We start from the raw sequence: 26,221 nt of genomic DNA, 5'->3' as shown, positions 1-26,221 counted from the left end.
AAATGAATGTCCCAAAAGCTTGACTCCATCCACGTCATTAAGGTCGACTCTACTTTGAGGAGGCAACTCTTCCCCAGTTGTATTTTGAGTGCCTTCCAGCCTGGGGGGCTCATCTTCCAGCACTATATCAGACAATGGTCTGCTGCTATTCATAATGTTTTCAGTAGCCAATTTTTTCAGAAGTAGACTGCCAGGTCCTTCTTCCTAGTCTGCCTTAGTCTTGAAGCTCTGCTGAAACCTGTCTGCCAAGGATGACCCTGCTGGTATTTGAAATACTGGTGGCAAAGCTTCCAGCATCACAGCAGCACACAAGCCGCCACAGTACAACAAACTGACAGACAAGTGGTGGAGGCTGATAATAAATGGAGACAGTGTGGGTTGTTGTGCAAACTTTAACAGAACAAACACCAAAGACAGTAACCCATCCAGATGCAGTCCTCAAGGGTTTTAACTAACACGGTGTTTGAGCCCTGATGAGAATGACATTGAAACCAAGTCCAGGAGCCTACATCTGGTAAGAATTTATTCAGCTGTGGCGCAGCCAGTCGCCAGCACACTAAGGAAAAGGGCGAATGCATATGCTCTCCCTGTGATTTGACATGTGTTGTCTTACTCTTTCCAGGGTGAAATCAGAGTGATTTACAAAGAATTTACAATGATATTTTTTCTCCACATAAGAAATAAAGACAGACTAGAGATCGACAACAGTGGGCCGGGAAGATTCCCTTTAAACTTGAATGAATTACTTTCTAACTCTAAAGTATTTGCAGAAAAAACAAAAGTAAACTAAAAGAGTTTTTCAGAGAAAGAAAACAACTAAAGATTGCTTCACAGTAACTTCCTTTCAAGGAATGCAGAGACATATTTGTTGGGAGCTTTTTGATTATTTCTTTCAATCTCATTGCTTGTTATGAGTCTGGTGAGATCCATTGTTTCTCCTTGAGTCACTGTAGGGAGTTTATGTGTTTCAAGGATTTTGTTCTTAACCTCTAAGTTATCTAATTCATTGGCATACAGCTGTTCATAGTATTCCCTTACAATCCTTTTTCTTTGTGTTGGGTTGGTTGTAGTGTTTCCACTTTATTTCTAATTTTGGATATTTGCATCTTTTTTTGTTTGTCAGTATAGCCAAAGATTTGCTGATTTTATTGATCTTTTCAAAGAACAAACGTCTGGTTTCATTGATTCTCTCTATTGTTTTTCTGTTCTCCATTTTGTTTGTTTCTGCTCTGATCTTTATTATTTATTGGGCTTAGTTTGCTCATCCTTTTCTAATTCCTCGGGTTATATAGTTAAGCTATTGATTTGAGATCTTTCTTCTCTTTTAATGTAGGCATTTATTGCTGTAAATTTCCCTCTGAGTATTGCCTTTGCTGCATCCTGTAGGTTTTGGTATGTTGTCATTTTTTTTTTTTTTAAGCCATTCTAATAGGTATGTAGTTATATCTCATTATAGCTTCATTTGCATTTCTCCCTGGTGGCACAGTGGTTAAGAGCTCGGCTACTAATCAAAAGGTCAGCAGTTTGAATTCGCCAGCCGCTCCTTGGAAACTCAGTAGAGCAGTTCTGCTCTGCCCTATAGGGTCGCTGTAAGTCAAAATTGACTCGATGGCAACAGGTTTGGTTTATTTATTTACTTATTTTAATTGACTAAGGATGTTAAACATCTTTGCGTGTGCTTATCCATATATCTTCTTTGATGAAATATCTGCTCACATCTTTTGCCCAATTCTTAATTGGGTTGTTTCCCTGTATTTGAGTTTTGAGAGTTCTTTGTATATATTCTAGGTATAGGTCCTTTATTAAATATTTAATTTGCAAATATTTTGTCCCAGTCTGTGCCTTGCTTTTTCATTCTCTTAACAGAGTCTTTGAAGAGTGAGCGTTCTTAATTTTGATGAAGTCCAACTTACCAATTTTTGAAATATGAATTATACTTCTGGTGTTGTTTTAAAGAAATCTTTGCCTAAACCAAGGTCACAAAGATTTTCTCCTAGAAGTTTTACAGTTTTAGGTTTTATATTTAGGTATATGATCTATTTTGAGTCAGTTTTTGTAAATGGTGCATTCTTTTTGACTAGCCAATTTAATTGTAAAGGATTTAAAGAAATGACAGTCTGTTTGGTACAAAATGATGAACAACTTCCCGCTTTGTAGTGGATTGAAGAGGAAGCAGGAGGAATGCTTTCCTCTTCGTAAAACATATCTTTTCACAGATTCAAGATAGTACACACTGCAGATTCTGCCATCAGTGCTATCAGATTTGCTTTCAAAACACTTAATAAGGAAAATGCAATAGTGTGAATGGATTTCTTTTGTACTGCTCCTTAGGGCTTAAAATGGAACTTGTTTCCAGGTGAAATATACACTTAATATTTCTGGAATAAGAAACATTCCCCAAAGCTTTATCGAAATCAGCCCTTGAATCAGTTGGACCCAAAGAGAGAATATTAATTCCATCTCCTTCAAAAGCTAATGGACAGTAAACATGTTCCTGCTGGCGAGGTGACACATTCTTTATCAGTATATAGAGGTGGCATTTTTTTAAACTAGGAATTATGAGATATGGAAAAGTTTTAACTAAATAAGATTGTACTTAATTTTACAATATAATTTTAAATTAATAATAATTGTTATGGATTGCATTACGTCCCCCCTAAAGTGTACGTCAACTTGGCTAGGCCATGATTCCCAGTATTGTGTGGTTGTCCACCCTTTTGTGATCTGATGTGATTATAGTGTGTTGTAAATCCTAACCTCTATAATATTAATGAGGCAGGACTCAATCTATAGGATTAGGCTATATTTTGAGTCAGTCTCTTTTGATATATAAAAGAGAGAAGTGAGCAGTGAGGAGAGAAAGAAGAGCCAGGAGTGGGGCGCATCCTTTGGACCCAGGGTCCCTGCACTGAGAAGCTCCTAGACCAGGGGAAAATTGATGACAAGGACCTTCCCCCAGAGCCGACAGAGAAAGCCTTCCCCTGCAGCTGGCACCCTGAATTTGGGCTTCTAGCCTCCTAAATCGTGAGAGAATAGACTTTTGTTTGTTAAAGCCATCCACTCCATCTACTTGTATTTCTGTTATTGCAGCACTGGATAACTAAGACAATATTTGACGTGAGTTTATTTTCAAAAGTAAGTATGTGATTGAATACCAGCCAGCAGTTTGAGGTATCTTTTTACAGCATACTAATTTTTTTTTTTTTTAAACGAAGAGAAATTTATTTTCTCACAGTCCAGTAGGCTAGAAGTCCAAATTCAGGAGTCAGCTCCAGGGGAAGGCTTTCTCTTTTGGCTCTGGAGGAAGGTCCTTGTCATTAATCTTGCCCTGGACTAGGGAGCTTGCTAATTTTTTATTGGATTTTAATTGCAACTCAGGCCGACAGAGGTCAGAGTGATAAGGAGATCTCCAAAGCATTTGCTCTGTGTTAAGAAAGGCTGGAAAGGCCCCTGGTAAATGAGAAGTGAGCAGCGACCAGGCAGGATTTATTTTTATTGGTACAGCCTAGTTGGGATCGAACAAAAGCTGGGTTCCAGCCAAACATGCACCTGTAGATAGCTCTGTGCTTGGGACTTTCAGTTCACATCTGGGCTTAGGAGCCCAGATACCTGGATTCTAGGTATGGTTCTACCAGTCACTACAGCTGAATCCTTGGCACATGAGGTGATGTATCTGCACCTTCCTTACGTGAGGGGGTTGGGTTCTAAAGCACAGGTAGGATGAGAACTAAGCCGAAGTGTATACTTGTTGTCTGAATTAAGAAAAGATTGCATTCATTTAAGGAATGCAAATTTTTAAAATTTTTCATCTCACAAAATTTTTTTAACACTTCGGTGCCCACTCTAATAACTACCAGACACTAGAAGTACTACTGTTGGTAAGAATTAAAATTCTGGCATTTTTAATTTCCATGATGTTCCAACATAAGTTCCCCTGTGTGTGTTCCCTGAACGAGTTTGAAATCCAATCTGTAGGTGTTTGGTCCACACATTAGAAGCTGACATTTTAAAACCGGGAGTTTTTCACCAAGACTGATTCTTGGTTGCTCTAGAAAGGTTGTAGGTCAGGCACATGAGGGCCCTCTAGTATATGGCAGTGGTTGGCTGGAGTTGAGGAATGGCTGCCTGCTCTGGACATGTGTCTTCAGGTCCCCAGTCAGCCCCTGTTGTCCTACCTCTGACCTTCTTCCTTCATTGACCACCTGCTTGGCCCCATAGCCTTTTGGGTTTGCAATCTCTGTTCCAGAGATGATCTCTAAGGTCGTTTACATGACTTATGGAAATCTGCAGTCCTTTTCAAAAGGGGAGCTTTAAATCTGACTACTCTGGGTGTAGATGTTCTAATATTCTGGTTGAAAATCTTTAATTTCTCATGTGTAGGGATAGTATACAGTGGCCCTTTTGACTCAATAAACCTTTCCAAGGAAATTAAACTTCAAGGCCAAACCAAAACAAACTAGTTGCCATTGAGTCGATTCTCATGGTGAACTCACATATGTTTCAGAGTAGAACTGTGCTCCATAGGGTTTTCAGTGGCTGTGATCTTTCAGAAGTAGATTGCCAGACCTTTCTTCTGAGGCACCTCTGGATGGATTTGAACTGCTAACCTTTTGGTTAGTAGCTGAGTACCACCCAGGGACTCCAAACTACAAGGCCAGATACATGTAAATGCTTTCAGCAAGTATTTATTGATGACCAGCTTTAGGCCGGGCACTGTGTGAAGTGCCTAGGGACCCCATCCTCCTGCCTATGTCAGCAAATTGAGTCCAGGCCCCTACTGACATTTGATGATATTCATACTGCTATTCCAACAAGGACAGACTGAACAAATACAAACAGTATAAAAGTTAGGAAGAGAATAAATTGTGGCAAAACATATATAACAAAATTTGCCATTTTCACCATTTTTAAGTGTATGGTTCAGTGGCATTGCATATACTTGTTGTGCACCCATCCTTTTTTTTCCAAAAATTTTTTCATCACCCCAAACAGAAACTGTTCCCAGTAAGCATCAACTCCCCAGTGTCTGTGAATTTTAAAAAATATATTAATAATGCAAGGATCTTTTCACTCTCTGGAATTTTCTTGATTTCTCTGTGGTTTGCTAGATTGCAATTATTTTAATTTTGTGTAAGTTTGACTGGTGTAGTAGAGATTACCCACAGGTTGGGAATTCTTCAGATTTTAATTTTCAGTTAAAATTAAGTTTTTTGTTTGTTTGGTGGCAAGTCATAAGATTTGCATTGTAATCCAATGGAGCACAAGCTTTTAAAGAAAAGTCTGTTGAGCTCTGTGTCTAGACTACACAGGTACCCAGCATGTCACTGCTGAAGGAAACAGAAAAATGACAGATCCTTAAACCTAACATATTGATAAGTTGTTGAACTGGTCATACATTAGTAAGGTGTCCCTATGAATCCTTTTCTCAGGTCCCTCTTATGCAAACCTTGCCACCTTTGTTGAATCTGTTCAGTCAAGGAGTTTGTTGTGTTGAAAATGTGTGAATATTTTAAGGAGACTTGTTAAATCCAAGGGGTTACGGGAATGTTCGAAACTCTTCTTTTAATGCCTTTTGAAGTTTGGCAGCTAGAAGCAGAGCCCTGTATACATTAAGAATGCGTAGTGCTTTTTTTCTTTTTTGAAAGTGTGTTCTTTCCTTTCGTTCCTAATCGGTAATTACAGCCCCATAATGGCACCTCTGGTGCAGATGCAGAAGTAATAGATGAAGAAGGAGAAATTAGTTAGGCATACGCAGGCGGCGCAGCGGTGGTGGGACCGCGGCACAATAGCGCAGGAACTAATGCAGTTACCACTGGAAGCAATTTATTCATGTCGACGACCCGCTCCATTCCTTATACATGCCCCCATTAAATCATTTAATGGGGTGCTCTCCTTTTTTTTTAACTCTTTATGTGTTGAAACAGGCTTCTGGTCCATTGTGGCTTTTTGATTTGTAGAATGGTGATGTGTCAAAAAGGAAAAGACTAAAATTCACTCACCATCCCCCTCTCAGGTCTGTGCCGTTTCAGGGACTGAACTCCACGGCTAAAGTATAACGTATACTTTCATAAGTATTGTCCATGTTTCCTGTAGTACAGGTGTTTTCTTAGCATATTGGTACTGATACCTTAATATCAACCACAAAAGCTGTTTGAAAAGATAAGGGTTCCAAACACATTTAAATTTTCCTCATTATGTAGAATTTAATGTTTCTCCCAAGAACCATTGCAAAGTTAGCCTTTGTTTAGGAGCTTCTTCTCAGCCTAACTGTGGCATTTTTTCTGTTGTAATGGAACTCTCATTCTGTAAGTATTCTGCCTATTTTCCTCTTAGGGTGATTTTGTTACATGGTGGGAAAGTGGTTGTATTTAACCCTCTAACATCATTGAACTTGTGTTCTCTAAAAAACCAAACATTAAAATCCTCTTGACTGAAGCATCAACTTTCTAATTGTATTTTAAACAAGAAGCAATGAAACCACGATAAAAATAAGTGAGTAAGTTATTAGTACTTTCTGAAATAAACCTAAGTGGACAGATGATTAATTTAGCACACAGAAAAAGAATTCAGTACGTTCATGCAGCAGTCAGAGTGTGATCTGCAGACACCTGGGGACCCCAAGACCTTTCAGGGATCTGCAAGGGCAAAACTATTATCATAATAATAAGACATTATTTCCTTTTTCACTGGGTTGATATTTGCGTGGATGGTGCAAAAGCAATGGAGGATAAAGCTTCTGACCCTTAGTACGAATCAAGACAATGACACAGAAGTGTTCCGGTGGTCGTGGTATTCTTCACTACCACACACTCATAATTAAAAAGAAACTCCTCTTTCATGTAAGAATGAACTTGTTGAAACTGTAAATATTGTTAAATCTTGACCTTCGAGAACATCTCTTTTTAATATATTGCATGATGAAATGGGAAGTATGTATAAAGCACTTCTGCACACCAGAGTACAATGATCATCTGGTTTTCTGAAGGAAAAGGTCCAGTAAGTATATCCTGGGACTGTGTTCCAGAGATAGAACTGCAAGAAGATCTTGAACTTTATTGTTTATTGTTCATCATTCATTGGTGTTGTAAGTTTGAAACTGTTTCGTGTGTATTGTAGATAGAGCAAATGAGTAAGTATATTATTAAAGATACTGGAAATTGGGGTTCTCACTGTGGGGGAAGGGAGATGTGAATGTGGAATTGGGGGAGGTGAGGAAGAAGCCTGTCATGTTGGATTTGAAATAAAGGTATCACTGTGTAGTTGTGATTTAAGATATTTAAAGTATCTTTGCTTTGTTCAGAGAGCCTAGAATCAACAATAGTCCACTAGCAAGGAGCACACCTTGTTCCTGGGTCTAGGTTTCTAAATCCCATTTTCTGAAGAAAGGTACCAGGGCTCCTTGGAGAAATGGCTGATTTGACATCTGGGACAGGTCAGAGTACAAGGTGAGCTTGACATGGTTATGTCAGAAACAAGGAGGTGCTAAAAGACTGTTAGGGTCAGGTCAAGAGGACACAGAAACTGGCTAAAAGGGGTTCCCACTGGCCACATTTAGGATGATTTGAGCATCTGAAAGAATGATGACAGTAATGAGTTATAACACATTGAATAAAAAAAGAATCCATGAATTCATACTGGAAAGAGAGTAGGAGGAGGGGAGAAACAGGGAGGGGGGACGAGAGAGCTCTTTACAGAAGAATTTTAGCTAATATATGTACCAAAACTAAAAACTAAACCTGTTGCTGTCGAGTCGATTCTGACTCATAGTGACTCTATAGGACAGAGTAGGACTGCCCCATGGGGTTTCCAAGGAGAGGCTAGTGGATTCCAACTGCTGACCACTGGACCACCAGGGCCCCAATATATGTAGCAGGGATAAAATTTAAAAATCACTGTTTTGCAACCCCTAGTATAATAATTGACTCAGGTAAGGCTTATCAGTGGATGCTGAACATACGTACTGTGGAGGAGGATATTCACAGAATCTCAAATATCACCCTTAACCAGTACCATTTGCTGTTGAGTTGGCTCCAACTCTTGGCAACCCCGTGTGTGTCAGAGTAGAACTGTGCTCCGTGGGATTTTCAGTGACTGATTTTTCAGAAATAGATTGCTAGACCTTTTTTCTGAGGCACCTCTGGGTGGACTCAAACCTCTAACCTTTTAGTTAGCAGCCTATCACATTAACCGTTTACACCACCAGGGACTCCAGTATCACCCTACATATTACTTATTAATTAGAAAGGGGAAAATGTACCATTGCAAAGGAGAAATCTGGCAGATTCCACCTTAACTAGTTAGATGAAGCTGCATCACCACTAAAAAAGAGAGAGAAGCAGACATTATGTGCTTCCCGAAGGAAGAACACAGCAGTGCCTTTGAGATAATATTGCCAAAACGAAACAAACCTGTACCTGATGGAGCCTCTAGACAAACACCAAGTTATAGGAAATCCAAAGGAGAGAGGAGTGTGCTAAACAACATCTTAGAGCTGTAATGAAAAAACTCCAGACTCTGGGAAACTGGACTCCGTTTCTTCAAAACCAAGTTGCAAGAAAAAAATAAGAGATGGAGAGATGCAGAGACTTGAGAGGCGTATTGACCAATGTGTGAAGCTTGTTTGCCTCATGATATACATAAACTGTAGATTTAAAAAATTGAGGCATTATGCTGAGTGAAGTAAGTCGTTCACAAAAGGACAAATATTGTATGAACACACTTATATGAGATATCTGTGTTGTTGTTCTTAGGTGCCTTCGAATTGGTTCCGACTCAAAGTGACCCTGTGTATACAACAGAATGAAACAGTGCCTGGTCCTGCGCCATCCTCACAATTATTGTCATGCTGGAGACCATGGTTGGAGCCACTCTATCAATCCATTTCATTGAGGGTCGTCTTCTTTTTCGCTGACCCTCTACCTTACCAAGCATGATGTCCTTCTCCAGGGACAGGTCCCTCCTGATAACATGTCCAAAGTATATGAGACACAGTGTTGTCATCCTTGCTTCTAAGGAACATTCTGGCTATGCTTCTTCCAAGATGGACTTGTTCATTCTCCTGGCAGTCCATGGTGTATTCAGTATTCTTTGCCAGCACCATAATTCAAAGGCGTCAGTTCTTCTTCGGTTTTCCTTATTCATTGTCCAGCTTTAGCATGCATATTAGGTGATTGAAAATACCATGGCTTGGGTCAGGTGCACCTTAGTCCTCAAAATGACATCTTTGCTTTTGAACACTTTAAAGAGGTCTTTTGCAGCAGGTTTGCCCAATGCAATACATTATTTGATTTCTTTTTTTTTTTTAATTTTGGCTTTAACAAATTTATTTTCTTACAGTTTAGTAGGAGGCTAGAAGTCCAAATTCAGGGTGCTGGCTCTAGGGTAAGGCTTTCTTTCTCCGCCAGCTCTGGAGGAAGGTCCTTGTCTCTTCTGAGGTTCTGCTTCTGGGCAGTCTTCATGTGGCTTGGCATCTCTCTTCTCCTATCTCTACTTTTCGAATTCTTGTTTAATCTCTTTTGTATCTCAAGAGATGACTCAAGATACACCATGCACTAATCCTGCCTCATTAACATAACAAAGACAGCTGATTCCCAAATAGGATTATAACCATGGACATTTGTTGTTGTTGGGTGATGTTGATTTCTTGATTGCTGCTTCCATGGGCTGTGATTATGGATCCAAGTAAAGTGAAATCCTTGACAACTTCAGTCTTTTCTCTATTTATCATAATGTTGCTTATTGGTCCAGTTGTGAGGGACCAATACTGAGGGCTGTAGTCTTTCATTTTCACCAGTAAGTGCTTCAAGTCCTCTTCACTTTCAGTAAGCAAGGTTGTGTTATCTGCGTATCACAAGTTTTTAATGAGTCTTCCTCCAATCCTGATGCCGCATTCTTCATAGGAAATGTCTAGAATAGGCAAATGTGTAGAGACCGAAGTTTATTGGTAGTTATGAGGGCGATGGAAAAAGGGGGAGTCATTGTTTAGGAAGCATTTATGGTGATAGAAAATTTGGCAATGGATTATGGGTGATGGTTGCACAGCATGACGAATGTAGTAGGTGTCACTGAATTGCACATGTGAAAATGTTGATTTGGCGAACAGGTTATATATATTTTTTACCACATAAAAAAAAGAATTAAAAGATAGACACTAGAATTGAGAACAAAGACTGTACAAGTGATGATGGTACAGGGTGAAATAATACGATGTCTACAACTGCTTTAAAATAATTTGGAAGGAGGGCAGTTGGGTAGAAATACCTATGATTAGCCATAGGCAGATAATTGCTGAAGCTGGGAGTCAACATGTGGGTTCATTATACTATTCTGTGTACTTTTGAACATGTTTGAAATTTTCTATAGTAAAAAATATTTTTTTAAACACTACCAGTAGTGGGATAACCCGGCATTTTGTGCCTTCTGAGGCAGTATGTTGAGAAGTACATGTCAGCTCTGAAGACTTGTCACCAAAAACATTTGACCTGAGTCTAATCATGAGGAAACAATCAGATAAACCCAGAATTTTATACAACTCTTGTCTTGGATTTTCCAAAAAAGTTATGAAAAACAACAAAAAGCAATGTCATAAACAGCCAAATACAATGTATAAATTTTGCTTGTGTGGATCAGAGAGAGGAGTTAGAACACATTTTAGGGACAGTTGCAGCAATTTAAATATGAATTTATACTAGATGATATTGAATTAATGTTAATTATTTTAGGTATGATTATGGAGCCTTGGTGGTGCAGTTTCAATCCACCAGCTGCTCCTTTTAAACCCTATGGGGCAGTTCTACTCTGTCCTGTAGGGTCACTGTGAGTCAGAATCGACTTGATGGCAACGGGGGTTTTTTTTTTTTTTAATGGTTTTGTGGTTCTGTAGGAAAACGTCATTATTCTTGAGAAATGCATGCTGAGTATTTTAGGGTGAATTAGTATGATGACTGAAAAGTACTTTAAACAGTGTGTGGGTATACATGGGTTAGGTTGGATCATATTAAATTGCTTTTTTCTAGGTCAAAAACAGTTAACTATAATAAGCAAATGCCTGTGATTCAACTGAATATTTGTTGAGAAAGAAAAGGAGAAGAAGAAGAGAGAAAGCAATCATGGTAACCAGTGGTGATTTGAGTTGTAGAATATACAGGTGTTTGTACTGTTCTTTCAACTTCCTGTGTGTTTGAACTTTTTCAAAATTCAAATAGGGGAAAAATTGGTAGCCAACAAACAAAAAGGAACTCTCAGCAGATACGTATTTGTTAGGTTAAATGTGCTGACAACATTCTCCCTGAGAATAATTACTCATAATAGCATTGAAGTTCCCTTAGAATTAACTCCCATACTACTTAAATTGATTTAGATCGTAGAAAAGAAGGAAAGCTGCTTGCATTATTGTGTAGAACATTCATACTTCTGATATTGTTGTATAAAACATTCATACCTCTGAATCAGTGTATAACAAAGATCAGAAAAATAAAGAACTATAGGTGCAAACTGTTTAAGAAAGGAGGAGCTTAATAATATCTCATGGAAACTTTTTTACATGACATTTAAAGACAAATCCAGTAATTAGTGTAAAAAAGGAGAAAAAAAGAGATCATTGTTTTCTCAGAAACTGATGCGTATCTTTTCTTACTTTTTGTCAAGAGATCAAACATGGCTTCTATCTAGGTGTGGTCTCGACATTCTCTGTAAAATAGGACATATTTCTGGAATTTGAAAAAGTCTTATTTTCCACCTCCCCCGCTACTTTTTTTGCCACGAGGTGTCAGCTGGAGCACATTTTGCTCGGGGTTACTGGGGTCGTCTGGGCAACTGTGGATCTGTACACCATAGCAGGATTGGTAAAGTTATGAAATCGTAATTGTTATTCCCCTTTAGAAAAATTTCCTGTGATTATAATAGCCCCTGATGTTACACTTCTTCTCTTTTGAATCCAAAACAGATACCTAAAGAAGTGGCTGACATTTTTAACGCCCCCAGTGACGATGAAGATTTCGTCGGCTTCCGAGATGATGTTCCCATGGAAACCCTGTCATCAGAAGAGAGCTGTGATAGTTTTGACTCACTGGAGTCAGGGAAAAAGGTATGATGCTTCCTCAGGCAGGTGTGTTCATCCGGAGGCCTGGATCTTGATTTGTATGTTCTCTTATTTGAGCATGTCTGACATGGGTGATACTGCTTGACGGCTGAGCGTTTTATAAAGTGTTGCACCTTTATGTTTTAAGAAACTAGGGAGGGTACCTAATCCTAATTTACTTTTGCTGCTTTAATCCTTTTTTATGTACAATAAACTTTTTTTTTTTTTTTTTTAATAAAAGACCCTCACATGATCAAATCTATTTTCTTTGCTACCTCAGGGCTGTAACCTGTGGTGAGGTTGTATTCAGAATCCTCCTACATGGCTGGCAGGGGAGGGCTAGTCCTGTGTAGCGATAGCCCACACCGTGGAGTGTGGCAAGGCAGGGCAGGATGTGTGGTTACTATGAGACAATCGCGTCTCTGTGGTACTGGAGTGTGATTCTGTCGGCACCTTGCTCTCAGGATTGCTGGGGAGAGCATTATTCTTTCTTTAATGACTTTGATCTGTAGCAAACATAAGTTGCTATTCTCTGAGAGTTAGATTCCTGGAGGTTTATATTATGCCTTAGCAATAGCTTGGCCAATCAAAATATGTAGCCTTCAGTGGCATTTTCTTCTGAGTTCATTGTGTCACTCAAAATTCCTCAATCTCCCTCGAACACAGCCTCATTTAAAAGGCTGTAAACTAAACCCACCTTACTTCAACTGGGAGCCCTCGTAGCACAGTGGTTAAAGCGCTCAGCTGCTAACCTAAAGGTCAGTGTTTCGAACGCAGAAGCTGCTCTGCGGGAGAAAGATGTGGCAGTCTGCTTCTGTAAAGATTTTATAGCCTTGGAAACCCTATGGGGCAGTTCTCCTCTGTCCTATAGGGTCGCTATGAGTCAGAATCAGCGTCAGTGGGTTTGGTTTTGGTTGGCTTCAACCAGGCAAGTACAGTAAGGGAAGCTGTTCATTATATGTAAGTAAAGTGCTTACTTGGAGTTCTGGGTGGTACAAATGATTAAGTGCTCGACTACTAACTGAAAGGTTGGTGGTTCGAACCCACCCAGAAGCACCTCGGAAGAAAGGCCTGGCGATCTACTTCTGAAAGATCACAGCCTTGAAAACCCTAAGAAACAGTTCTACTCTGCACAAGTGTAGTTGCCATGGGTTGGAATTGACTCTGTAGAAACTGGTTTTATTTTTAAAGTGCCTGCTTGATTACTTGGAAGACTGTATGTTCTGCTCTTCGTTGGAGCTGCTCTTTGGTTGCCAGGAGCCTTCCCAATCCCTGCAGCCCTCATCTTCTTGGATGTCTCCATAGCTTTGACCCCACCAGCCCCTCCACTCACTCTGCTTTGTCTCTTCCTCTCTGTTACGCCTTTTGCTCTTGGTTGGCATCTCTTCCTTTTCCTGTCCCCAAATGTGCATGTTCTCCAGGATCTTGTCTTCAGACCTTTTTTCTCTTTCACGAGCTCATTGATTATCCTGGCTTCAACGATTACCTCCACGTTCTTTGTGTGTAGCTTGGCTTCTCTCCCAAGCCTCAGATCTATTTCTGACTTGTCTTTGTTGTTCATGGAAGATCAGAACCTCTCATTTTCCCTCACACACTGGGTCATCTCTCTGGCTTCCCTTCTCCACCTCTGTCTTTGGTCTTTCTTGACCTCTCCTCCTCTTCTCCCATCTTCCTGACCCCTGTTCAGGAGTTGATTGAACTGTGTTCCTCAGTCCACCTTTCCTTCCCCTTCCCTCTTCAGTTACCATAGTCTTCATTACCCACTACCTGAATGCTCATCCCTTCCTTCTGGGATCCATCCTAGAACATAGCTCTGGTCACCTTCCCGCCTTATTCAGAAGTTGTTAGAGTCTCTCCATTTCAGCATGGCCAGGCAGTGGGGGAGAATGGAGCCCCAGACCCACCCTGAGGGGCTTTCTGAGGCGTGTAGGACACGTGTCAAGTGCTGAGCACAGAGCCTGGCACGGTGAAGCCATTAAAAACAAAGCAGCTGCTTTTGCTCTGTGATGACTACCTTTTCTACTACATGTCGAGCTGACCTTCACAGACCCGCTAGTCTAACCCCAGCCTGCCTTTCACGGCTGGGACAGTGTGCCAAGAGCTTTTTGTACAGATTGCCCTTCATCCTGATACCTCCCTGGGAAGGTGCAGGTGCTATTGTTACCCACATTGTGGAGGTGATGAAACTGACATGATGCTCAGGGAGGAGAAATGCCTTGAAACTGACATGACGCTCAGGGAGGAGAAATGCCTTGAAACTGACATGACGCTCAGGGAGGAGAAATGCCTTGAAACTGACATGACGCTCAGGGAGGAGAAATGCCTTGAAACTGACATGACGCTCAGGGAGGAGAAATGCCTTGAAACTGACATGACGCTCAGGGAGGAGAAATGCCTTGAAACTGACATGACGCTCAGGGAGGAGAAATGCCTTGCCCAAGGCTCACACCTGGGAAGCAGCTGAGCCGGGATGTTCCAAATTCAGGGCACATTTAGCCACCGTCTTTCACTTCTTGGAGTCCCTGGGCGGTACAGGTGGTTAGTACACTCACTACTAACTGAAAAGTTGGAGGTTCAAGTCCACCCAGAGGCACCTCAGAAGAAAGGCCTGGTAATCTACTTTTGAAAACTCAGCCACTGAAAACCCTGTGGAGCACAGTTCTACTCTGACATGCATGGGGTCGTTATCAGTCGGAGTCAACTCTCTGGCAGCTGGTTTTCTCACCTCGTACCTCCTGCGGCTGTTTCCTACCCGCTGTGCTGCAGCAGACCGGGAACTGTGTTTATTCCCTCACCGTACACAGTTTGGCCCTTTGGTTTACGCTGTTCATCCAGCCTCCATGCTCTCTCACCAGTTTTTCCATCCAGGTCCAGTTCAAGTACTGCTTTTTCCATGAAATTTATTAGGTTTTCCTTCTGTCTGCGGCCATATTTGTCACACCTCCCTTATAGCATTGACCTTCATTGTGGTAGTTTGTGGACCTGTAGAGCTTCCTACTAGATTGTAAGCTTCCGGGAGGAAGGAACCTCATACTTGAGTGGTGTTTTCTAGCATTGCTGGCTCTGACGTTTTATCCTTGTGTTGTTCCTTTCCTCTTGTTTCAAGCATCAGCACCCCCACCCCTGGCTTTTTACAGAATGAGAACCAGTGCGTGTATGATAGATGGACGTGAAATGGGTGTTGATCTGACCTTCTGGTTTAGCAGGCCATTGCTGTCCACTTTGTTAATTCATGTCACATGAGCTTTGAAATAAAAACGTCACCTCCTCCGTTAGCTCTTCTTCTGATCCCGTTTGCTTACAGTCTTGATCACAGTAGGCGCCTGAGGAGCACACCATGTTGCCTAGCATTGATTTTGTTTTGTTGTTGATTTGTGACTTAGGAGACCTCATGTGTTACAGAGTAGAACTGCTCTGTAGGATTTTCTTGGCTGTCATCTTTATAGGAGCAGATCACCAGGCCTGTTTCTTCCACGGTGCCACTGGGTGGGTTCGAACCACCAACCTTTTGGTTAATAGCTGAGCGCAAACTGTTTGCACCACCCCAGGGAACTTAGTATTGATTTTGAAGGCTAACAAACAGGCCTCGTAGAGCAGGGAGCTGTGCGAAGGTTGAACCAAGAATATGGGGAGATGCATGGAGTGGAGATTTGTTTTGTTTCATGCAGTCGTACATAAAAAGCACTTTTTACATCTTTGGAATAAGGAAAATATGAGCACAGGCCTCATTTAAGGACTGTGGTTATGTTATTTTTCTGTCAGAATTGGCCACCAGAGATACTGATTTCTTCTGTCAAACCATTGCCCTGTCAGACTAGTGCAAAGGGTTGAAAGAGGGGCAGGAGGATTGGAAGTTTGGAACTTTCTGCTCCAAACCTTGGCCTGTTGCCTTCGGGCCCCAGGCTCGGGGCTCTGTCAGCAGATGTTTCCTGCACACGGAGGCAGCAGGCTCCTGGTGGTTTTCCTCAGGAGCCAGCAGTGTATGGCTCTTCCGCCATAGTAAATCCTGTCCCTTGCTTCCCCACCCTGTCCACACACACTCATGATCCATCTTTATCAGCCTAGAGAAGCTGTGTGAATCGGCCTCAAGATGTGACTGCTGACTTTGGTCTCCTGTAAACACAATCCAAATTACACTTTAAAGAAACTTACTTCTCTTTGGTGTGTGTTTTGTTTTTGTCTTTTTTTTTCCCTCCAAACATCTGCACCACAGTGATCAACAAAGGAACGAAGTAATGTAGCCCCAAGCAAACTTACTCCAATTACCCATAATAATTCATAGGAGACATTTTTAAGCTTAAAAAAAATGCTGGATGTAGGCATTTCTTTCTCTGTCCCCTCGTAAGTTTTCCTACTCGTCTATTATATCTATTTTTCTCCAGAGATTATCTGAGCTCAAGGAAGTATATAATTAAAATCAGGGAAAGGCAGGGGGAGATAAAGATTCTCAACCAAATGTGGTGTTGCTATGAGGGGTCATTGCTATATCTGGTGTGCCAAACAAAAAAAACCCACTGCCGTCGATTCTGATCGTTGCAACCCCACAGGGTTTCCAAGGCTGTAAATCTTTACGGAAGCACACTGCCACATCTTTCTCTTGTGAAGCTGCTGGTGGTTTCGAACTGCTGATCTTTTGGTTAGCAGTCGAGCACTTTAACCACTGTGCTACCAGGACTCCATGTATCTGTCGTGGGAGGATGGAAATGGGACATAGACATCAGTCCTCCCGAAGTATTGCTGGCTTGGAAAAGGCAGATTTGTGGGTGTCACTCCTGTTCTGCTGGTCTCTCTTTCCTCTCTCCTTTCTTTAAAGCATGCTATTGAGAGAGCCAGCTTTCTTTCTTTTGGTCTCTGGATGGTGCAAACGGTTAAGTACTGGGTTGTTAACAGAAAGGTTGGTGGTTTAAACCTACCTGGAGGCACCTTGGAAGAAAGGCCTGGCGATCTGCTTCCCAAAGGTCACAGCCTTGAAAACCCTGTGGAGCGCAGTTCTACCCTGGCACACTTGAGGTTGCTGTGAGTTGGAATTGACTTGATGGCAACTGGTTAGTGTTTCAAAAAGGAAAAAAGAAAGCCATTACTGGAAAATGCCTTTTTTCTTTAAGTTAGTCACATGACATCTTCCCTTCTGCTCACTTGCTACCTATCTGTGGAGGCTCCAGTGGCTGCTCCCTTTGCACCTTCTGCGGGAGAGGAACTTGTGGGGGTCGGGGAGGGTTTGAGCCTGCCATCCATCCCCTATGCACATCTGTGATCATACAACTCCAGTTCCTTCAACACTGGGTCATGAGGGGTGTGAAAATCCCCAGCCATCTTCTGCAGGGAAGCTTGCTGTTTTGAAAGTTCCTCTGTCTTATGGGAGTTGGAGGGGCATTCTCACCCCTTTAGACAAGACTCAGGCTTAGGATGGCTGTTAGAAAGCAACGCCGACACATGGGACCAGGCTTTCTCTTTAGGTCTTCTTTCCATGTGGTTCTGTTTTGTGATTGATTGGCAGCTTTGACAGGAGACACTGAATTCTGTCATAACCTACCGGTCACTAAAGGAGCTGACTGAACTACAGCCATTCTGATGCTCTGAAATGGTCTCAGTTTCTGTAAACCTTAGACAATATGTGCCTGTGTGTTTTTAATTCAGCAGGATGTGCGTTTCCATTCCAAGCACTTCACGGAAGAGCTGAGAAAAATTTTTATAGAGGACACTGACTCAGAGACGGAAGATTTTGAAGGATTTTCGCAGAGCGATCTGAATGTAAAGAGTGACCCAGAAATAATGGTAATAATTATTGACGGGAAGTGCTGTGGGTTGTAATATTTTTAGTCCTGTTGCTGAGTTATATTTTTATTTGTAAGAAGTCATTTCACAAATGAAAAGATTTTTTTTCTTACATATTTATCTTATAAGCAAATTAACATAATATAAAAATTGCTGCTCTTTAAGACTAATCCCTGGTCCACCAGCTCACTCTTCTCTTAGAAAAAAGCCACTTGTCTTCTCTTTGTGCCTTTGGAGGTCTCAGGGTGTGTCCTAGATGTCTCTTACTGTCCTTACCAGGGAATTTATTTCAGACCCTCTTGAACCTTCTGTTTTTTAAAATCTTTTCATTCTATCTTGGAGAAACAAGTTCCTTAAAGTTATTACTTGTTGTGTGTAAGTAATACTCTTAGTTTGAAGTTAATTTGGCAAAAATTTAGCTATGGTGCAAACTTTGCGTTTTCAGGAGGCGTTCTTTTTAAACATTTGATTGTGGTAGGATATGTATAACACAAAAGTTATCATTTTAACCGTTTTTACGTGTACAGTTTAGTGGCATTAATTACATTTACGATGTTGTGCAACCATCACCACTCTCTATTTCCGAGACTTTTTCATTACCCCAAACAGAAACTCTGTACCCATTAAGTAATAATTCCCCATTTCCCCCCCTCCAGTCCCTAGTAATCGCTAATCTACTTTCTGTCTCTATAAATTTGCCTAGTTTATATATTTCATGTAAGTGGAATCATACGATATTTGTTTTTTTGTGATTGGCTTATTTCACTCAGCATGATGTTTTCAAGGTTCATCCATGTCATAGCATGTGTATTAGAACTTCATTTCCCTTTATGACTTAATATTCCATTGTATGTCTATACCATATTTTGTTTATCATTCATCTACTGTTGGACACTTGGGTTGTGTCTACCTTTTGGCTATTGTGAATAATTCTGCTATGAACATTGGTGTACAAGTATCTGTTTGAGTCCCTGCTTTCATATATTTTGGGTATATACCTAGGAGTGGAATTGCTGGGTCATGTGGCAGGCAGTTCTATGCTTAACTTTTGAAGAACTGCCAAACCATTTTCCACAGCAGCTGCACCGTCTTACAATCCCACCAGCCGTACATGAGGGTTCCAGTTTCTCCACATCCTCGCCAGCACTCAGGGTGCATTCTTGATTTAGATGCTTCATGCTTTTTACTGTTAACAATCCTGGGCCAGCATGATTTCCTGAGGAAAATCTGCTCTCAGCACTTTGTCATTAGGAGACTTGTCAGTTCTCTTCCTGTATTCCATATGGTTAGGCCAGTTTAGTGTCCAGTAGTATGTGGACAAGGTAACTTTAAAGAACAGCCTTAGATTTTTGTAAGCGCAGACATATTTTGCACTAGCTGAAAAAACTTACCTTTATCCAAAAAATTACATACTACTTACTTCTTCCATATCGAGATAAAAGATAGAGTTTAAGCCTCTTCACACTGAGAAGTGCCTGAGCAACAGCTTTTGGCATGGAACCTGCATAAAAGTATAAATAAGCTGTGACTGCTCTTCGTTTTGCCCCCCATCTTTTCCTAGAGGAGAACTCGAGGCATGAAAGCCCTAATGGTAGGCTGCCTTGTTTGATGGTGATGCTTTCCATGAATAGAAATATCGAGCTGTGCCAGCCCTTGGCCCTGGGTCTCCTTTAGCTCCCTTTTCATAAGCTGTTTGTGGAACAGTTCACGTGTTCTGGCCAGCGAGTCCCCACTTTCTTGCCAGCAAGACACTAAGATCCTTCCAAACCGTAATGAGTACCATCTACTCTTAGTGACTTATTTATTTTCAGTTCTTTAGCTAAGTGATGTCTAGTTATTCAAAGAATTTGTGTTTCTGTGGGGGTAAGTAAATTCCCCCAAAAGTCTTTTTTTTTTCCTCAGAGTCTATAAATGTAGGATATGGATTGTGACATGTGTTGTGTTCACTATGATATAACTTACAGTTTAGGTTCCATGCTCACTTGCAAATATTACTTTAAAACTCAGAAACTGCATTGTTGCCTCTCATTCCAATTGCCTGCCCACCCTTGTGAGAACGAGTGGAGTATCTTTTCTGATAACGAGGCATTATTGTCACCTTGGTTGCCAGTGGGTTTTTGGACAGCTGTGAAACATAATCCCAGCAATAGTGCTGACCCTTGTGGTCATTGTGGAATCCCACCTTATCGGTGTTCTTGCTTAAAACCTGATGCTCTGAATGGGACCCACAGCTCTGTTGGTGGGCGTGACTGGTACAGGGTTCAGTAGTACATTGGCTTTCATTCATCAGCAAACTTCTTGAGCATTTAACGAAAGAGTTCAGAGGAAGCTAATAATAGGAAGGGGAAACTTGCAGTGATTAATTTTTTTCCCTAACATAATGTCAGAGTAGTTCTAAGTATATATGTGTCTTTTGAAGGTTTCTCACGGACGTCTTTGTTCTTTGTTAGCTCGTGGAATCAGATTTGAGTGATGACCGCAAAGCGTCTTTACTGAGTGAGGAAGATGAAGAAGAAGAAAAGGCTACACCTAGAAGAAGCAGGCCTAGAAGAAGCAGTATCGGTCTTCGAGTAGCCTTCCCGTTCCCCACCAAGAAATTGGCAAATGAATCAGATAAGAAAAACAGTTCCTCTGAGCCACTGCATTCTAGCTCATGCCTACAGGACAATAAAAAGACAGTTCTGGGGAGACAGAAGAGCTGCAGACAGTGGAAGCAGAGGGAAGATTCTGCCTCTGAGTCCGAGGATGACTCCAGGGACGAGGGCCAGGAGAGCTCGGATGCCTTGCTGAAAAGGACCATGAACATCAAGGAGAACAAAGCTATGGTGAGACTCCGTGCAGGCAGTGTAGAGGCCAGCGGTGGGCTCTGACCAGCACTTTGCTGAGGCTCACAAAGCTACTTTGCCCTTACAGCTGCTGTTGGTTTGGCTTCTGTCAGGAAACTGTGCTCTGGGTATTGTGTATTTTTTTCTCTTCCAGAACCTAAAGCAGTTATTACATGATCAGCTCTGGGTTGGGAACAGAAAGATTCCCCAAGACCATGTGTAGCCCCCCAGATGGTGCCACGAACTAATCCTGCTTATTTATCAGGTTAAGTTCTAAATATATAGTGGTATTGGGCATGAGAGGGGCTTAACGTTGGCCTGTTCCCAGCAGAAAGAAGCAAAGTGTAAATAAATAGGATGTCTCTAAGCCCATATAAGAGTCGTAAGGAGGCGTTGAAGCTAGAGGCTCCTCTCCTGTGATGAACAGCTGTAGTTTTGAGACATCACCTGAAGGAATGGAAGAGGTCTAGGAATAAAAACAACTCTGTAAACAGTTTTAATTCACTTTAATTTTAAAATGTCTTCATGAGAACAGTGAGCGGAACAAGGTGAAATCTGTGTTACATATGTTTGATTTTTCCATATGTGAGTAATAACTGTTAACCTGATTGTTGAGAATCATTATTTATTATTTTGTATATACGGCATTAAATAATTCCACCACTCAGATAACCACTTTTTGCATTTTGATGTATTTTTTTTTCCTTTAATGTTTTCTCTCTAAAAAAAAAAAAAGATAGTGTATATGCAAGCTTATATAGCTAATCATAAACCAAAAAAAAAACCCATTGCCGTCGAGTCAATTCCAACTTATAGCAACCCTATAGGACGGGATAGAACTGCATCACAGGGTTTCCAAGGAGCGGCTGGTGGATCCGAACTGCCGATCTTTTGATTAGCAGCCTGAGCTCTTAACCAGTGAGCCACCAGGGCGCCTATCTAATCATATGTGTGTATATGTATCTAATCTTGTATGTGTGTATATATATATGTATGTATCTTATATATCTAAAAATAATAATTTAAGAAAATTTAAAGCCTACTTTTGAATCATTTTTACCCTAATACATTTATACTTCACTAAGGGGAATTTTTAGCGTAGTGGTTAAGCGCTCAGCTGCTAACCAAAAGGTTGGCAGTTTGAATCCATCAGCAGCTCTTTAGAAACCCTATGGGGCAGTTCTACTCTGTCCTGTAGGGTCGCTGTGAGTTGGAATCGACTTGATGGCAACGTGTTTGGTTTTTTCTTTTTGGAAGGGAGATTTTTAGCACTGTACTGGTCCCTGCATCTTTAAAATAAGACTATGTTCTTTGTTATTTTTTCAGTGACACCATACATTTGTATAAATTGAAAACTAAAAAGAATCCTAATTAACAAATTCTCTGATTGGCATACTAATGCCTGTTCCTTGGTCAATAATTTCATATTAGATGTTTATTTGGGAATATTTTCATAAATTGTTTTTATTGACAAGAAATTAAAAGAATCTAATTTTGGGAGCTCTAAATAACCATCAGGATAATCTGGTTGAGCCGTTTCTTTTTTGGACGTGATGAAAGTGAGGTTCAGGTGAGGAGGGTCACACTGCTCATGAGTGGTCAAGTCAAGATTCAGACCTGGGGCTCCAGACCACTGCCATTGCAGGGTGGCTTTTACCATGTCATGCTGTCCTTACATTTAAGAGATGGGCATCAGTTTTATTAGTTTATATGATGACATCAGCATTGTGATGAAATTCTTTAAACGTGAGGTTAAAAGTATAACAGCTGTTGAGGGATTAGGTAAACTGCTTTATTCAGGTTTCTTGTGATAACGAAATTGACAAGGTGTGATAGGTGTTAGATAGACTAGATGTGGCAGTGTTTACATGAGATCCTTTCTTTTGTTCTGCACTTTAGCTTGCTCAGTTACTGGCGGAACTGAATTCTATGCCAGATCTCTTCCCAGTACGAACCCCAAACTCAGCTTTGGTAAGTGGAACTCCTTGCAATTCCATGTACCAATACCGACATGTAGTAATCCATCGCCAGATGGCTTTTTGTCAAGAACACACCTGGTGCACGTGTTTGTACTCTCGATTTCAGAAGAAGAAAACCGTGCGGCGGGCCTTCTCGGAGGGACAGATCCCACGGCGCACGAACCCCACCCGGAGCGCGAGGCCTCCAGAGAAGTTCGCCCTGGAGAACTTCACTGTCTCAGCCACCAAATATGCAGAAGAGTTTTACAGTTTCAGAAGAAGGAAGACAATTAGTGGGGTATTTACTGACTGTAATAAACTAGTTATTTTTTGTCTAAGCCAGGGGTCCTCAACCCTGACCATGCATCAGTCTCGCCCACAGGCTGATGAAAGCACAGTGTCTGACTCAGTTTCTGCTCAGACTGGGGCAGCTGAGAATGTGCATTTCTCCCAAGCCCCCAGGTGATGCTGGTCCTGGGACCACACTTTGAGAAGAACCACTGTTCGAAGCTGTAGGGCACAGAGTTAATCCTTATCTAAGCCAAGCTGAGGAACAGCTCAGTGGCCATGACCTGACTTGGTCTCTGGTAGAGGCCTGCTAACGGCTCCTTGGTTTTGCATGTAGGAACAGACAGTGGTTCCTCCTAGCCCCCTGTTTTAGGTATAGGACATTTCAAATGGTTTCAGTTGGTGGGAGAAACTTTGTACCCTTCCTATTTGTGGGTTTGGCTTTTTAGTGAGGTTTACTTGGTTTACTTCCCTGACCTTGCAGAGTTTAAAAGTCAACAAACCTGAGTTTCTTATTTATTGTTGTATGGCCTTGCCTAGAAGGAAGCTTGGCAGAAGCTTAGTAAATAACTACTCAGTGAACCACTCAGTGAATGAGGGGGAAATAGTAGATGGATATGGTTAACAGTGATGGTGCTAGAGCAGAGAGGGGTTAACATTTTAATAATATTCTCTTCAGCCATGCAAAGTATCTGATTCCAGGGACTGCTTCTGTTCATTTTGCAGGGGAAATGCCAGGGGTATAGACGACGTCGCCGTGTCTCTTCTTTTCGGCCAGTGGAGGACATCACTGAAGAGGACTTAGAAAACGTGGCCATAACTGTCCGAGATAAAATCTATGATAAAGTTCTGGTAAATTAACATACTATGATAATTTGCATGATATTTACTGAGAGTCGAGGCGTTGGTTTTTAGAGTCTTACGTTATTTTTAAACTGTGTCAGGACTTGTACCTTCATGCCATCTCCATGAGGGCCCAGAGGTAGGCTGTAAATTGGAGGACCAACAACTATAACTGGGAAACGGAGGACAGCTCAGTGCAGGGCTTCTCATCAGGAGAGATGTCTCTCTGGGGATGCATAGAATTTCAGGGGAGATGGGTATAGTTTAGAAAAGCGTATTAATGTAATGTTTATAGTCCATATAATTTATATATATATAGTTTTTAATTTCTTCTGGAAATTATTTCCATCTTTCCAAATAATGTGTTTATACCACCTGTGGCAGAGACAGCAATTTGCCTACCCAATATACATTTTCTTATAACCTGTCGCCATTGAGTCGACTCTGACTCATAGTGACCCTATAAGGACAGAATTTCCAAGGCTGTAACTTTACAGAAGCAGACTGCCACGTCTTTCTCCCTCGGAGACCTTTGGTTACTAGACGAGCGCTTTAACCGTTGCACCACCAGGACTCCTTTTCTTGTAAACACCACCCAAATGTGAATGGGGTTAAGTGTGTGTGCCCAGATTTAAAAACTACATTTCCCAGCATTCCTTGTACAGAAGGGTGGCCATGTAAGATGGACCGGACAATGAGATACAAGCAGGGGTTGCTGATGAGATTTCTGGGAACCTCCCTGCCTTACTGAGATGGCACTTTTTGCCCATTCACTTCCTTCTTTCCAGCCACTGCCGAAGTCCTGACTGCCTACCTCTGGAATGGTTGTTAAATGAAAGAAAAATAAAATCCTATCTTATGTAACCTGCTGTTAGTTTTTTCCTACATGCCTCTAAACTCATTGATATACCACTATTTCTTGATTTAGCAACTTTATCATCTCCCTTGGAGTCCCTGGGTGGTGCAAAGGGTTAACACACCCTGTTAATGATGAAAGGTTGGAGGTTTGAGTCCACCTAGAGGTGCCTCAGAAGAAAGGCCTGGCAGCCTACTTCCAAAAAATCAGCCATTGAAAACCCTATGGAGCACAGTTCTACTCTGACACACGTGGGGTTGCTATGAGTTGGGATCAATTTGATGGTAACTGGATTTTTAAAAAATCATGTCCCTGCTATGATAAATGAGAATTTGGCTCATCTACACTACTATACCTCCGAATAGAATTCTATCATCATTTTTGGTTTCTTTATGATTTTTAAATAACCACTCGCATCTTTGTTTTTTGATCAATCAACTACAGATAGTATCTCTCATCAGCCCTGTTATTCTTCTCTTCATGTCTCCTCCCTCTCCTGTACCTCTCAATTTCTGTCATTTAATTTATAATTTTTATATTTCCTTATTTTATATCCCCATGATTGATACCACATCCATTCTGTCTGAAAATTATTTCACTTTTACACTTGAATTCTAGTTTGGCTAGGTATAGAATTCTGGTTGCAGGGGTTTTTTGTTGTTGAGAAAATACACAGCACAACCAATCCAACCATTTCTACGTGTACCATTCAGTGACGCTTCAAATTGTGCAACCATTCTCATCCTCCCTTTCTGAGTTGTTCCTCCCCCATTTACATAAACTCATTGCTCCCTAAGGTTCCTATCTATTCTTCGGAGTTGCTGTTGTCAGTTTAATCCCATATAGATAGTTCTTAAAAGAGCATAATGCTCAAGGCAGATATTCGTTACTAGTTAATCTTGGACTATTGTTTGGTTTTAAGAAGACTTCAGGGGATATTTTTGGTTTGAGGTTTAAAAGATTATCTCAGGGTAATAATTTCAGGGGTTCATCCAGCCTCCATGGATCCAGAAAATCTGGATTCCATGAGAATTAGAAATTCTGTTCTGCATTTTCCCCCTTTTCATCAGATTCAAATATTCTATAGAATCTTTGATCAAAATGTTCACTAATGGTAGCTGGGCACCATCCAGTTCTTCTGGTCTCATGGCAAAGATGGCAGTTGTTAATGGAGGCAATTAGCCACACACTCCATATCCTCCTCCTATTCCTGACTCTCCTTCTTCCTCTGTTGCTCCAGGCAAATAGAGACAAATTGTCATGCCTTCGATGGCCGCTTGCAAGCTTTTAAGACCCCAGACACTGTGCAACAAACTAGGCAGTAGAGCAGAAACACTAGACACTATTAGGCCAGTTAACTGGGATGTCTCATGAAACTATGACCCTAAACTTCCAAGCCAAGGAACCAAATCCCATGAGGTTTTTGGCTTTACATAAGTAACCTCAGCAGCTACTCTTTTTTTTTTTTTTTGGTCTTGTAAATATATCTATCACACAACTTTTGATAATTTGAGAAGTTAAAATTTCAAATTGAAGCATTCGGTTGTTTTGATGGGATAATCTTTGCGTGGATGCAGCTTCCTTTTTTTTTTTTTTT

At 41.1% G+C, this 26,221-nt stretch overlaps 1 protein-coding gene across 2 annotated transcripts in view; it reads left to right on the top strand.

The window, feature by feature from the left end:
* CDCA7L (cell division cycle associated 7 like) overlaps positions 1–26,221 on the top strand; it is a 44,615-nt gene that overhangs the window by 14,337 nt on the left and 4,057 nt on the right. Inside the window, exons 2-7 of one of the 2 annotated variants that reach the window (XM_023732309.1) lie at positions 11,945–12,085; positions 17,720–17,854; positions 20,305–20,679; positions 22,579–22,650; positions 22,765–22,935; positions 23,652–23,777. In XM_023732309.1, the coding sequence (XP_023588077.1) occupies positions 11,945–12,085; positions 17,720–17,854; positions 20,305–20,679; positions 22,579–22,650; positions 22,765–22,935; positions 23,652–23,777 (1,020 nt within the window). Of the gene's footprint in view, positions 1–11,944; positions 12,086–17,716; positions 17,855–20,304; positions 20,680–22,578; positions 22,651–22,764; positions 22,936–23,651; positions 23,778–26,221 lie in introns of both variants that reach the window. The other variant, XM_004377442.2, reaches the window with a different exon arrangement.

This window comes from Trichechus manatus, unplaced genomic scaffold (genome assembly GCF_000243295.1).
Source record: "Trichechus manatus latirostris isolate Lorelei unplaced genomic scaffold, TriManLat1.0 scaffold00050, whole genome shotgun sequence".
Lineage (NCBI taxonomy): Eukaryota > Metazoa > Chordata > Mammalia > Sirenia > Trichechidae > Trichechus > Trichechus manatus.
Note: the sequence above shows the minus strand (reverse complement) of the source record. Positions and strands in the feature narration are given on the sequence as shown.